This window comes from Amblyomma maculatum, chromosome 3 (assembly GCF_055883805.1).
Source record: "Amblyomma maculatum isolate TAMU_Amacu chromosome 3, ASM5588380v1, whole genome shotgun sequence".
Lineage (NCBI taxonomy): Eukaryota > Metazoa > Arthropoda > Arachnida > Ixodida > Ixodidae > Amblyomma > Amblyomma maculatum.
The window spans coordinates 183,498,442-183,513,874 of record NC_139346.1 but is presented as its reverse complement, the minus strand read 5'-3'; the positions used below and the strand labels follow the sequence as shown (position 1 = coordinate 183,513,874).

The 15,433-nt window shown below is 39.6% G+C and overlaps 1 protein-coding gene across 5 annotated transcripts in view; it reads left to right on the top strand.

Annotated features, from left to right (window-relative positions):
• The window catches only part of LOC146197139 (uncharacterized), a 102,818-nt gene that overhangs the window by 51,493 nt on the left and 35,892 nt on the right, over nt 1-15,433 (top strand). For all 5 annotated transcript variants that reach the window (XM_084598896.1, XM_084598895.1, XM_084598894.1 and 2 more), the window contains 7 exons: nt 867-944; nt 4,076-4,155; nt 5,132-5,237; nt 7,864-7,944; nt 8,574-8,660; nt 10,974-11,099; nt 14,496-14,767. In XM_084598896.1, the coding sequence (XP_084455022.1) occupies nt 867-944; nt 4,076-4,155; nt 5,132-5,237; nt 7,864-7,944; nt 8,574-8,660; nt 10,974-11,099; nt 14,496-14,767 (830 nt within the window). The remainder of the gene's footprint in view (nt 1-866; nt 945-4,075; nt 4,156-5,131; nt 5,238-7,863; nt 7,945-8,573; nt 8,661-10,973; nt 11,100-14,495; nt 14,768-15,433) is intronic.

Genomic DNA, 15,433 nt, shown 5'->3' with positions numbered 1-15,433 from the left:
TCAACATTCACAAAGAGCCTAGACAGTCAATATTTTCTAAAAACAAAAATGCACAATTAATGCACAATTTTTAAAAACTGTTGAGGTTGAATTTTGAGCGAGATGTGCTTTGATGGTGCGCAGCCTGTTTCTTTACTTGAAAAATTAGTTGTTTGCATGGCAAGAAGTACCCCGGGCTCACTGTGCTCTAATTTACTGCTGTTTTTTTTAAAACATGAGAAACGGTAGCGAAAACGCATTTTGAGGTTGTTCACTTGTTTTAGTCCAAAACTATGTAGCAGACTCATAGTATTTGAGTACATTAGATCAAAGCATTGAAATGTTAGGCTTGGTAAGCGTGCTATGCTGGTTGTCCATGCTTAGCTACTGCTTATAGACATTTTATTAAGCTTTTTTCATTAATCTGCTTCTGATTAGTTTTCTCGATTTATGGGGTCTAGTAAAAAATGACCAGTAGAAAAACACTGTTGGATTTACTTGGATGGAAATGTGAACTGTCTTTCCTAAGTGATGCACGTTTTGATGGGGTCTGAAAGGCTAACAATGATTTGTGAAACCTCAATTGACCAACTAGCACTAGCTTTACTGTACAACTTAAAGAAGTTATGCCCAAGGCTGATGTTTGTTGCTTATTGATTTAATGAGCAATGAAATCAAAAGTGACTGTCAAGCAGGCAAATGAGAGCTTAATATCAAGCCCCTCATATATAACATCATTTTTTGTTGCCTTGAAAGCTGATAATGAAATTTAAACAACATTTTAAGGTGTTTTTGTCTGCTGTCCTAACTGGAAGAGGGTTGGGGAGCAATCTTGTATGCTTTTCTTGATTGTGAGTATCACTTCCTTTGTCTGTGCCTTTTGGTAGGTTGGAAGCCATTACCCATTTATCGAAGCAAACAAGTACCTCATATTCGACAGAGAAAAGGCATATGGAATGAGACTTGTGAGTATGGACACCATAAGGGCATGGTACAACACTTCTTGTGTGTGCATACCGTATTTAATGAATTTTAGCTTCCATCTTTCTTTACAAAAGTAGGGCCCCAAAATGGCGTGCACATTACAGTCAGGTGCAAAACGAAAACAATTGTAATATTCTCAGTATTATCGCCGTCCATCACCGTCACAAGGTGATGGATGAGCTCCTTTGTTTTGGCAGTTGTCATTTAATATGAGATGTTGAACTTGACCACAGTTTTAATACAACCCAGGAACGAAGCAGAGAAATCTGCTCAAGGTTGGCCTTCCAGTCAATGATGTCACCTGCTGGCTCGCACCTGCTTGCAGCTGTGGCAGGTGGAAGCCCCTTACCAAGTAGAGTGCACCTGCTAGGGGTGGAAACCTATAGTAGACTTGGCAGGTTCATGCAGTTATATATCTGTTATATTGGTGCTGTTCAAGTGGTCATAATAAATGTGCTGTGGCTGGCATGCCGTTGTTCAGGCACCTGCAGTGTACAACTCAGCCTTGTTTTATTGCTCTCGAATGGGACACTTGATGACAGTTGTACTGGACTCTATTGACAATTTGTCAACTTCATTAACTAGAAGTCTTCTTCGAAAGACAGTTGCCTCTTCATTTTTTAGTTGTATGCAGGTGTTCTTTTGCAGGGCTTTTTGTGTTTGCTTCTTTCTCATTTCTTTTCTTTAGTTTGCATTTTCAGTTTTTGCTAGCCGTAAAGTTGTGCACATGTTAGAATGGAGTAATTATGGCACTGTCTACTCGCATATAGGTCGACCTGCTTTTTTTCAGAATTGCACCTTGAGAATTGGGGTCGACCGTTATGCGACTCGGAGCCAGGGTGAGACAAAAACCCAGCTACAAACTCAAAAAAAGGAATCTAGTAACAACAAAGTGTGCAAATGCATATACGAGGGCACGAATAGATGTTTGCATCAGTGAAGCATCAGATTTTATATATATATAGTTTGGAGAACAATTTCTGCACAGTTACCCCTTTTTTCAACATGTTTTTTGTCGCTGGTTGTATAAGGTGTGACTTCGAATGAAATGAGTTAAAATTTGTGCTGTTCCATCATTGCTGTTGTTATAGTTGTAGCCATTATTTTTGCACAATTTATTGTTAATAGAAGCCATGAACTAACTCACCCAGCAACAAGTACTGTTAAGTTATTAGAAATAGAAGAAAGAACAATGCCAGCTATGCTACTGCTCTGGCCACCTTCTAGCCTTCAGAGACTGCATAGCAGTTGCTGCTATCGTAACTGAATAAAGGGTTCTTGGTCCCCGACTTTTTCAAGAATTCCATGCAGAGTGTCAGTTTGAAGATAAGAACAGAGCACCATTGCACACATTGGATGCACTGTCGTAAAGACAAAACTTCTCTCAGTTGTTTAACCACATGACATAAGCCATGCCTCCCAGACATGGCCGACTAACCTCAATAGTTTTCAGCTTATTAAGTCATCTTACACACAGAGCTTTTTTTTTTTTAAATGAGTGATATTCACTGAAAGAAAATAAGAACCGAGAAAGATGACATCACATCTTATCTACATACGCCATAGGGATAACCAAGCTCTCTATGCTGTACACAGGAGTCAGAGCAATGCTAGGCTATGGTGTACTGAAAAATGATAATTTTGCCAGTATTAGTATGTCATGTAAATTTTGAAATTGGCTTTTTAAAATGTGAAACTCTAGGTTTTATCCAGTTTTGTTCTGAGAATTGTATTTCTGGAGAATTAATTCAAGATAAGTTTATTAAAATAACGCTTTAAAGTTGTTAGGCTGTGAACTGAGCATAGAAACAATTAGAACATTCATAGTGTGCAGTTAAGGGCACTGCAGGGCTTTAACAACACAAACAAGTACATGCGAATAGCCTGTTTCTGTCACAAGTGATAACATGATTTTTTATTTTCCGACTCGATGTCAGGAATGTTAATAAGCATAAGTTTATGGGATCTAGAAGTTATCCTAGTGGTTAGTAGTGAACACACAATGCACAAAAGATTAAGGTAACCACCTCTCCAGCCATTTTCAGTCTACATCTATCATTTAGCTAATACTGATGAATTTAGGAAGTCAACACTGATTAGCTGTACCAAACACTTTAATATTTAATGTTGTAGAGGTGCATTCTTGATATCTTGGCAATGGGACTAGTGATATTCTAGGAAAAGTTAGGCAGCACATCCATCAGTCTGCGCTATTGTGTTAGTGATATTGGTTACCATCCTTTCTTGGGCTCAGATATTTTGCTGATCTCTTCATACATATCCTACACAGCTGATTGCAATACAGCACTGGAAAAGGAATGAATGAAACCATGCTTGAAACAGCCAAAGCAGTGGTGCTCAGCTGACAGAGTGGGCTTTCGCGAGTAGATTGTACTCGTTTTGTTCCTTAGATTAGAAGGATCTGGTTTGTTCTTATTTTGGACAAGATGTGCACTTGGATTTTCTAAGAGTTACTGGACTCCCGTTGTTATCATTGTTTTTTGCAAAGGTAGGGTTCATGAATTTACTTGCCGTTGCAGTTTAATACGACCTAGTTTTATTTTCTGAATTTGGCTGATTCAAAAAACGAAGCTTCTCGATTGCACATTGGTAGCCTGGGGATTCTATTGTTGAACCAGTTACTCCAACCTTTTTCTTCTTTTGCGGCTCCCAAAGTTAGGGGGTAACATATACAAAGTATCGATCGGTATATGTGCAATTAATGTTACGGTAAGTAAAAGTGGACCTGTGAAAATGGTGCAGTTGTTATTGTTTACTGTTATGTCCCTGTTTTGATACAACACATGCTTGGAATGTTGTGTGCGTTCATGCATATTTTCTTGAACTGTCACAAAGTAAGCTGGAATACACAGGACAGTGATAAAGAGAAGTTATTCCGATTCATGGGCTGCTACGGTGATTGTTGCTTTAATCACTTCAAAGCTTGCTGCCTTGTGTCATGGGCCCAATGCTTCTAATAGGGTATTGAGTTGTGATGCTTTTGGTTCTTGCATGCTGTGCATAATTAGCACCGTTTCCTATGTTTTCTAGCTTGCTCACTTGGGCAACTATTTTACTATTGCTCTTCTGCTTCCTGCACTTTTCTGGGCAGAATGTTCCTGCTGGGATGTCAATCCGCTTCGAACCTGGAGATGCTCGGACTGTTCCCCTTGTTGAAATCGCTGGCTCAAAGTAAGATAATGCATTGCCTTGAAATACACACTCCCTCGAAGTGTTTTGTAATGTTTAACAGTGAAACATCTTGTGGGTAGCACTTGACGTCACAGTTGGCGTGATGGAGTGCGAAACATAGCTTAATTTCACAATATGTAAGCAATGGATGATAAGCAAATAAAGAAAAGTGCAGGTTTCCACTATGCTTCTGGTTTCAGCTATGGCGGCTGCTGTGATGTCAGTTCAACTGTAGTGCACTTAACAATTGCACGTAAGTTAACTTATGTTAAATGCACACGTTTGCTTTATAAATTCAGCCTTTGATTATGTAGGAACATGATATGGTATTTTGCGAGATGTGAGCACCTGCTCTGATTCAATGCAGTGTTGCAAACTGTGGCAGAAATTTATGCTGAGGCATTTTGTAGCGAAAGCTACACTGCGGTAGGTTTTCCAGACCTCAACGGGGCACCGTGCTACCGTGGCACCATGAAGGAAAAGATGAAGGAGAAGAAGAAAAAAAAGAAAAGAAGAACAAGAAGACATAACTCCACTATAAGCTAAACCTTAGCGTAGCCAGGGGGCCTTAGCTTTTGCTGCACCATTAGGCTTAACCATAGTTAAACCATAGCTAATTTTTTGAAGTTATTATTCTATCATAAATTGGCATATGATTATCTTATATCAAAATATAGGGTCAGATTAAGTGTAAACTGTTTTCATTTTGTTCTATGTTTGCGTTTTGTGACGTGCACTAGAGCGCTTACATGATGAGGAATGCACTCAAATCTGAACATCTTATGGGTTTGCTGTCTTCGATAAAACATTCTAGCTTGAATAAATTTGGAACTGATTTTTAATTCTTGAAATAGAATAGAAAAGTTTTTCCAGTAAATATTGTATCTTTCTCATTCCACATAAATTATGCACGCAGTAAAAATTTTTCCTCTTATCATGCTTTAAGATTGACTCTTCTTTTTTACTTCCGCTGCAGAGTGATTCGAGGTGGGAACAATTTGTGTGATGGCCAAGTGACAAATAAAAACCTTCCACAAGTTATGGAGAGAGTTCGAGCACGTGGCTTTGGCCATAAAAAGCAGGTATGTTTTCAACTCACATTTTATTATGTTAACTACTTGATGTTCTTTTGAAAACTCTTGGTTAATTGTGTTGTGTGTTTTTTTGTGTGTGTTATTGGCATTGTCCGCAGTTACCAACAGCAGCATCTATTACTGCCATTTAGTGCCAAGCGCTGTTTGTCTCTCTGCGAGGTGTTCATTTAGTGTTCCTTTAAGGAGGGACACATCTTTTCCTAGAGTAATTCTGCTTTCGAGCTATGTGTGTGACATTAATAAACAACAGATTATCACATGGGATTTGTGAGCACTCAATAAATAGCTTGTAACTGATTTTTTTTTATGTAGTTTTAATTCTGGTTTTGGGTTGCTGAATGAAGGTTACGACATCACAATAAGTATGAGATCATGTAATGTGTACAAAATCTGCAGTATGTTCGCTGCTTCCTAGTTTTATGGTGAATTCTAATCGCAGGGCTGGAGCACTTCCAGAGCAACGTTTTCTGCTCTTTTCGGAGCAATTGTATACCAAACGCAGATATGGAGCAATTGTCGAGCCAAGGTCGTTCCGTGGAGCAGTCAAAAGTGCTCCGCCAAAATCGGCGGAACCAGCCGGAAGTTTGCGTGACATACTCCTTCAGCGGCGCTCTCCATTTCCGCTCACTTGTCATCTCGGCTGAGCAGGCTCCGCCCTCTGTGCTTTTTAGCAGACCTTCAGTACTTGCCGACGCTTTCGATTCACAGTAGTGCTCTCTTTTAGGGACAGTGGGTTGGAGAGCAGCCTCATTTCAAAGGGCGACAGCAAAACTGCCTGTGTGGGGCAGCTGAAAACGGCGCACCAAAACTGCCGAGGAACTCTTACCGTGTGCGCCCGCTGTTGGCTTCGTGACCATGAATGAAATTATCGCGTAGATTGTTGGTGCCAACATCTCAAGAACCAGCGAGAGCAACTTAGATACGTTACAGGTTTGAAAACAGACAATAAGGCCCGTCTGTGCAAGGAATGATGAGTTTTTCTCCGTCAGTTCGTGAGTGCCACCTACTTGCTCCAGCCGGAGCACGAGTGTTCGAAATGCAGAGTCGGAACTCATGCTCTCCACTGGATTCGGGCACTTTGTCGCAGAGTTTGCAGGCCGCTCTTGTTCTGTGATTGTAATTCATCATAAGTTCATGCAAACTCTTATGCTAAGCGGCTCCAGTAGCTGGAATGGCACCGGTGTGATGAAGAGTTATATGCCACTTTTGTAAGTTTCATGACATCTCATATTCATTTGTGACATCAGAGTTAACTATTGTTTGGCAACTTGAAACTGAAATCAAAGCTGTATGGCAGAGTAAATTAAGTTATAAATTATTTACTGACCTTAGGAAAATTTAAGGGTGTGATCTATGTTTACTAATGTCTTATACATTATTTCAAGGCAGAAATACACTGATAAAAATTTAGTGTCTATACTCGTTAAAAAAACTAGCTTAAGCATGTTTATAGAACAGTGAAACTTAACTAAGAAAGGTGCATCTACTGCTTACATTTGGAAACACTGACTGAATACTTGAACATTGGCATTAGATGATGGGGTAGTTATCTTTAAACATTGCATTTTAAATTTTTAGCTTAACATTCCAGAGAAAAGTGTGGGCTACGGGGATGCCATAGGGTCGTTCTTCAGGTTAATTTAGACCACCTACAATATTCTTACAAGCGTCACACTTGAAGCCGTACACTTATGACAATAAAGTTGCTGGTTATCTTATTAATGGGATTTCTCTTTTATGTAAGTCATCTGTTATGATCTTGCATTTGGTTATTACGAAGGGGAGCAGACGCTTGACGAGAGAAACAAAATGAAAACGTTTGAATTGAGGTCTTGTAACCTGCCTGTTATTTGCACTAGTTATTTGTACTGGAGTGATGAAGTGGTGCTGTCGTTTATTTCTGTATTAGTAGGTAATGATCATGTAAATATCTGTTAATGTGTATGGTTAATTTTATGGGGGTAATTTGCAGACTGAAGATGATGATTACTGTGACTTTTTATGGTGAAGACAGTGGTCAGTTGCCAGCCATTGCTGTTCTAGAATGGCAAGCCAAGGTGCTACATGTCATATATTCCTTAGTCACTTCATTATAATGCTGCATCAGTCTCTGAAGTTTTCATAATTATGAATGTATGAATTGTCACGGTCACCGCACGATATCTTGAAGATAACCTTAGGACGTCTAAATCTTTTTGATCGATCTTTCACATTGCCTGGTTGGCACTTGGGCTTGTGTGAAAGGACATGGTGATTTGATTGTGGTAACTTTCAAAGAATGTTAAAAAAGTAGTTTTACTGAAGGGCTGAGCAGGACAGTGATTTTCTCTATCTAAAAATTACTGAGGATGCCTTTACATGACAGATTCAGTTTAATTTTTTAAAATTCTCTCTTCAGTGTGGCATCCTCAGTGCATGCATGAAATGTCAGTTTGTGCAACGAATTAAACTTGGAAGGAGAGCTTTTCTGATTTAGAGCTACAAGTTGTTGGTAATGTGTGTCCATTTATCTTTACATAGGCTGTTGCTTCACAACATTTTCCTTTGATCTTTAATTGTGTTCTAACATGTGCAGGCATTTGCATAAAAAAAAAATAATGTACTTTTTTTTCAGGACCAAGTGTACCCTTCGAAACCATATAAGATGTCAAGGGCAGACTACATTGCCAGCTTCGGACCTACAGTTGGTGACAGGGTATGTTTGCTTGTTCTACAGCTAGCAATACTTCTATGCAGAAGCCTTTTAAAAATGTGCGGCGTCATTGCCATCTGTTGCTGTAGTTAGTTATTCATAAAAGGAAAGAAAGAGTTAAGGGATGTTTATGGGGCCAACCCTTCTTATGAAGATGCAGCCTTAAGAGAATGCAGTGTTACTCATAAGGGTACTAAAAAAGGAAAAAAATCTCAGGAGATAAAGAAAAAAAGAAAAACTGTGCAACACTGCTCAGGTAGGCCTGGAAGAAGGTAAAGAGGTTGATGAAAAATATTCCGTTCCGATCACTCAGTGGCCCTACAGTAATGTTCTAAGGCAGAAGACAATGCAGACAGTAGGCTGAAGACAAGCTAAAATAAATACATAATCTGTACTCTCAGAATACCTGTCTTCATTTGTATCTGCGGATATGCAGCTCTATAAATTCTGAGTATTTCGAGGGCCTTAAATACCTACAATTTTCGATCATTAATTTATCGTGAACATTTAGTTCTGTGATATTTTTGCAACCAAAAGAAGAATCTTTGTTGAATTTAGGAGCTGGAATGTTCTAGTATACTTTAAAGGTCACTACAGGGTATTCTTACTTATGAAACTTCTTTCATATTCAGGTGAAACTTGGGGACACATGCCTGGTGATTGAAGTTGAAAAAGACTACACTGTTTATGGTGATGAAGTGAAGTTTGGCGGTGGGAAGGTAAGAGTATAAAATGATAGTGAACTTCTGTATTGAATCAGGGGTAAAGTTGAACTAAATTGAATGTGGAGTGTACAATTGCAATGTTTGCTTATATCTCAGGGTAGCATCTCTTTAGGGTGTGCCTAATTAATATTAGTCATATTTAAAATACCTTTGAAGCTCCTGTTCTTAGTCACTTTGCTTAGTAGAGCTCATACTTGCATGTTGAGCTAATGACGAGCCTTTTCTTGCAAGTGCCTCGAAACCAAAATATTTGAGAAAGGGCCTTATACGTGAGTCAGACATAGTGGGTGGTCTTTCTTAAAGAAGAAACAAGCATTTTTTGTTAAAGGACTTACCAGTTGCATGCATACAATCTTCTTGCTGATTTATTAATTTAAATTTGTTCTAAAATTTTTAATATTGAATTTAGAGCGCGCTTTGTAGTGTTGGCTCTAAATGTGGTCATTTCAGCAGGCAACAAAGTTTAATTCATTATTCGGACAGTTTACTTCCTTCCAAATTTTACTCTTATTTTTCTTTTTTTTTGCTTTGTTTGCACAAAAAGTGCCTTTAGTCCTGCCCTTGTCTTTTGAAAAAAATGATGCATTTGTGGCATGAGGCCCTCTTTTGATCACTGCAGTAGTGCACAAAACTGGTGAACAATGCCAGTTCATGTTATGTATGCCTGCATTGTCTTTTGCTGAGCAGATAAGAAGATGCGGCCATCAGGAGGCACCAAATGTAGGGATGGATTAGAGGAATCAACAAAGATTGCTTGAGATGTGGAGGCTGTTGGTATCCATTCTAGCAGCTGGAGCGTGCATTCTTTCTTTAATGCTTCCAGGTTACACCAAATGTAGCTGTCATGGTCACTTTTCACATCGGTTAAAGACTGAAAATTTGAGAGGTTTGCTATATTCCAGATGGGAAATTGGGCACTTTAGAGGTTTACCCTTCTGTCACGCTAAAATGGTCGAACTCCTCACGGACTGGAGGTCAGTCTGTTTAGTACTATAGCCTTTTTTAACAAATCCAGATTTCAAATGTTACTGCCTCTTTTGTAACATGATAAACTAGTAGACAACTGCATTGTGCAGTAATGGTAACTTTCATAGTTCATTTTACATGCTTTTGCTATTTCGTATGTCATTTCTGTGCACTATAGGCACTCATAATCAGCAAGATTGCTTGGTTATCCCATAGAATGAGTCGTTCTGTTCTATCCCACTATGTTTTTGTTACAAATAGTTAAGAACTGCACAAAGCTAGGTTGCATATAGGAGCCTAGCACACTTATTTTGGTCTAGTATGGTTTAGTAGGAAAAATATAAAATGAAAACAGACAAAACAATTCCTATGATCACAGGATATTGCAATAATTGCTGTGTAGCCCAGGTGTAATGGTTTGGTTTCAGGAATGTCATCTCACTTGTAGGTGCAAAATTACACTGCCCTTGGCAGCAAATTTCAAAAACCACTGTGCGAGGAAAGGCAGAGAGCTTTGTGCAGCAGTTCCTCTGCCTTCTTTCTCATAACCTTGTCCTCTTCACAGCGCATAACTCTGACTAAACTTGAGTCTCCGAAGTGTACTCTTGGCACTTCATGCGACAGTTACCGTGCCTTTTCTGTTTTCATAGCCTTCCCAGTACCGCAATGCTAAATGCAGCTATAGCTTGAGTCTATCTGTAGAAGTTATGATAGGGCACGTCAACAGTGTTCCCACGAGAACAAAATGGGCTCAAGAGAGGTGTTGCATCGTTTGCAAAACCACTCCTGAAAGAGTTCCCATGTTCATCTCTGTAGAACATCCCTGTGCTTTATAAGACAGCTGTGTGCCAAACATGCAGTCTCCATGTGTCTTGTTAAATTTCAGATCTTGTTTTGAAAATGCTGTGACCATAAATTCCTGGCCCCTTTTCTAGATCTGTTGCATCTCTTTGTTTCTGACTATGATTTGATACCGTCACCATGTCCTGCTTGTACTATGTAGAAATGCAGGGGTAGTAATCTCCTAACCTTACACTCCCCTTGACTGCAGAACATGGTTTGACTTATATACTAGCTTTGAGGAGGTGGAAGAGTTAAAGTAGTCACATGTGATGAAAGGCGTGCGCTGCTTACTTCTCATTCCTTTTTTCCCATTTCATCCGTTTTCAGCCACTGGGCCATGGAAAGTAATAGTTTGTCTTTGAAAGCCCACTTGGTGAGATGAGTTTGAGACACCTGACATGAGAAGTCTCTAATTTGAAGGGAAAATGATTTTCAATCACACTAGGACAACTGGATGAAGTCTTTTGTTCAAAATAAGGCATTGTTTATTTCTTGTAGGTTATACGAGATGGCATGGGACAAGCGGCTGGTCGAAATGCAGATGAAGTCCTTGATGTGGTTATAACGAATTGCCTCATCCTAGATGCTCTGCTGGGTGTTGTAAAGGCTGACATTGGCATTAAGGTAGTGTACAGATGGTGTTTTTCTTTTCTAAATTTGTACTACTGGAGACAAAACTCTGTGGAACACTCAAACTGCAACAAAAGTGCACAACTTTCGGATCGGCCAGTAGTCTCGGATACTTGTCGATGTGAAAGTTGGACTTTAGTTCTTTCATGTGTGCTAAAGAAATAAGGTGATAATTCATTTACCTAGTGCTTCTATTCCAAAATTGCCAGACGTGTAGTCCAGAGGCTTTTGTCCCCAGTAGTAAATATTTGTAGCACTGCCTAGCAGTTACTGTCACAATTAGTATCTTTGTTAGCTGTTCAGGCATTTTACTGTTATTTTGCATGAACTGGTTGCCATGATTATACTGCTTATTGCTGATGTATATTTGATTCCTCTACTTTTGTTTTTATTTTTCTGATCTTATTCTGATTTTTCTCTCCATGTTTTTTAATGTTTATGCTTTCTACTTTGAACAAATTCTTCTCAGCTAAAATGAGTTCAATTTACATATTTCATTATGAAGCCAAGGATATTTAACAGTGGCTTGATTCACATGTGTGGCACTGGTATGGAAAATATATGTGCAGACTGACTGAAATGAACTGAAAACTACAATGATGTAGTAGTTGTAACAGATAACAAATATTAGTCAGCTGTTCTGTATATTGCACTGTTAGGGCCTATTCCAAGCTATAACAATCTGTGCTTTTTGATGAGGCTGAGAGACTTCTCGCAGTGTTGTAAGAACTTGTCACGTTTATGGAGAACTATGGAATGGAAAATAGTAGGTTTAACGTTACTAGATAGGAAGTGTGCAGAGTGGGTTAGAGAAATAACTTGAGTTCTAGTCGAAATTAAGAAGAAATGGGCATGGGCCGGACACGTAGTGCAAAGAGAGGATAAACAATGGTCTCTAAAAGTAACCAATTGGATTCCAAGAGAAGGAGAGCGTAGCATGGGGCGGCAGAAAATTAGGCGGGAGGATGAGATTAGGAAGTTTGCAGGGGTCGGGTGAATGCAGCTAGCATAAGATCGGATTAATTGTAGTAATATGGGAGAGGCCTTCACCCTGCAGTGGGTATAGTCCGGCTGATGTGGATAACGAGTTAAATGGTTTAAGCATTTCTTTTGAGGGCAGGGTCAGTATGATAGTACTGTGACATCTGACATCTGCATCTACTGTATATGCATCCTTTATTTCAAGAAAGGAGAATTATAATTGCTGAGAAACTGTATTAGGTTTTGCAGTGATCGCTGTAAGAGAGGCAAATTTATGGGGGGCTGCAGACATTCCTTGATAGTTATAGCATGTTATAATTTAAAACTTCCACAATTTGTGCTTTATGTGAAGGAGTGATGTAGGATTGTCACATCTTTTCCCTTCATTGGGGTGAAAAGCATGGGGGGCATTTAACTTCATGGTATATTCAGCTAAAATTAAGACTTGTCACTCACCTAAAGGAAGTAGCACAGATGGACAATGTTGCCTAATTAGCCAACATGTAAAACCACCCAGCTGATTTCATATTCAAGTTATCTTCACCCTCGAAAATGCACAAATGCTGTGAATATACTTATAAAAATGTTTACTTACGTCTGGGGTTGGCATATAGGATTGTTGTAATCAGTTTTATTACCTGCTGAACCAGCATGGATGTTCATGTGGAGATTTTTCTCAGAGAAAAAAAATTTGTGGGCTTCTTTGAAGTATTTAAACATCTTCTGAATGCCTAGTGCTATAAAATCTTATTGAAAGTTTGCATTTCATAACTTTGCTTTGTTTTCTTTTTAATTAACGGAGTTTCAGGGGTTGAATCTATACCTCACAGTGAGGCATAACTTAGTGGAGAGCTCTTGGTTAATATAGGTGACATTGGACTGTTCATTCATAATCTTAGCGCACAAGTATTTTCACGTTTTGCCTCCAATAGAATGGAACTACTGCGACTTTTATGACTATGACTGAAACTTGAGCTTGTGCTCAGTAACAGAATGCTGCAGTTGCAGTGTAGTCGCTCAGCTCTGCTCTCTCTCTATTTTTTCCAGTGTACTCGCTCAGCTCTGTACTGCTCTCTCTCTCTATTTCTTTTGCCACTTGCATTACTGTTTTTCCTTGCCTTTGCATGCCTTTCAGGCACACTTTCAGCTGCTGGTCATAGCCTCTGCTTTCTACCAGTTTCACTCTTGAAGAGCTGCTTCCTTGCAGAGGCGCTTTTGTCCCAGCCCTTTTGTATGAAGGACCTCCTGATTTGAAATGCTTTATTTCATTTTAGGGCCATACTGTCGTAATCATTCACTTTTTCATTGCTGCGATTACTCTCATCATCAAATCATCCAGATTGCAAATCTTATTGATCATCTGGTACCTCCAAGAGGCCATAGCATCTGCTTTAACATGTTCTTCTTTGTCTTCCTTTCATTTCGTTAATGTTAAGCTGTTCTGTTTTATGATGGGCATTCTGTGCCTTCTGCCAGATGGGCCTCTTTACGCTCATTGTGCTTGCTCGTTAAAGTGACATTGTGCAATCTGCACTCTGTGCACAACTAGCAGCACTGAGGTGAAACTTCTTCCTCGTTTCTTTTTCACAGCGCATTGATGTATGTTTGCAAGAAATGTTTTCATAAAAGCTAACCTCTTCTCTATTAAGTAGCAGCTTTTGTGATTGGGCTAATTGGAGCATTTTAGACAAAGATGCATGCACCGTTTGGGATTTACAAGGATAAGGCTAAAATACGATATTAGCATTTAAGCGCAAACGCTTTGTGAGTCCCAAGCAGTGCGTGCATCTTTGTCTGTTCTTTATATAGAGCTGTAGCTAAGAAAATAAATACATTTAGGGTGGTCTGAAAAATCCCATGCGTACAAAACTGACTGTTGTAACAAAACCAGAGGGCTTTATTTTTGTTGTGCCGGTATCACAAGACCCAAGCCCTTGATGAAGGCTGGGCAGCGAATTCCGTGTCAGTCATTGAACGAAAAATGAAGCAAATCAAACTACAATATTGCAGAGACGTGGAACTTTTCCACATTCATATAAAACTGTGACAAACTTGCATGGACAAAGAAATCTCACTCTGAAGTGAACTTACATTTGCTAGAAAACCTGGCCTTGAGAGGCTGAAATAAATGGCATGTGATATGGTAAGGACTCAAGTCTGTCACTCTTGAGATGAAGCTGAACTTTGCTCGCATAAATACTTTGGACATTAGAGCTAGTTGAATCTGGCTGGCTAGACACACGCATAAACTTAGATATGAAGTTGTATAACAGATGAACACGCACAGTAGCTTATCCGTGACCCAACCTTGGTGTTGATTTTTACGTTCACATGTGAGGCCACAGTAGCTTGCAGCATGCAGTAATTCCTCTTGTCTCTCTGACTACTACTGCCATGTTTCCAATGCAGGGAAACGAAATCGTAGGAATTGGCAAGGCGGGTAACCCTGACATAATGGCCGGAGTCCACCCGAACCTTGTCATTGGCTGCAGTACAGAAGTGGTGGCTGGCGAGGGTCTTATCGTGACAGCTGGTGCCATCGACACCCACGTGCACTTTGTTTGCCCTCAGCTGATAGAACAGGCCATTGCTGGTGGCATCACAACCTTGATCGGAGGTGGATCGGGACCGGCTGAAGGCACGCGGGCAACCACGTGTACAGCGGGTGCTGAGTGCATTCGGTAGGTCTCGAGATTCCTTAACTCTGGCACTGCTTCTTCTCCCAAAAGAAGATATACACTAAATGTTGCTAAATTTTTATGGGTGTGTAGATGTTTTTGTACTTTTATTCTCTTCTCATTCGCCTTTTAACCTGCGGTGCACGTCAGCACTCTAAGGTGAAAGTCTCTTGTCAAAGTCTGTTGTCAAAGTCTGTTGTCAATGTCTTTTGTCAAATTACTCTTTTCAGCCATTGTGATGTGGAAAAGTGGTTAGAAATCACCTTGTGGCTATTGGGAAAAAAAAGTGAATTGATTTAAAATGCCATATGGTGCTGCTGAATGTTATATACATAATGTGATTGATAATTGTTGTTGCTAAGAGTGCTTGAGTGCAGAAATGAACAAACACAGAGTGGTAAGCATGTGCTATCATGGTTTATGTGCCATAAATCTCAAGAGCAAAAAAAAGCAAAGCAAATTTTTTATAGGAAGAAAGGGGCAGTAATTTTGGTACGTGACAAACACCTGATGTACTTCATGAGGGAAGGGATGAAAGAGGAATCTAAAGGAGGCATAGAGAAACGGTCTCGGACAAGAGTCAACGCATACTTTTCAGCATTCGGTAGTATCGGCATACAAATGCATGTCACATGCTTCGCCATATTCTCTTCACTCGTATGCTTCACT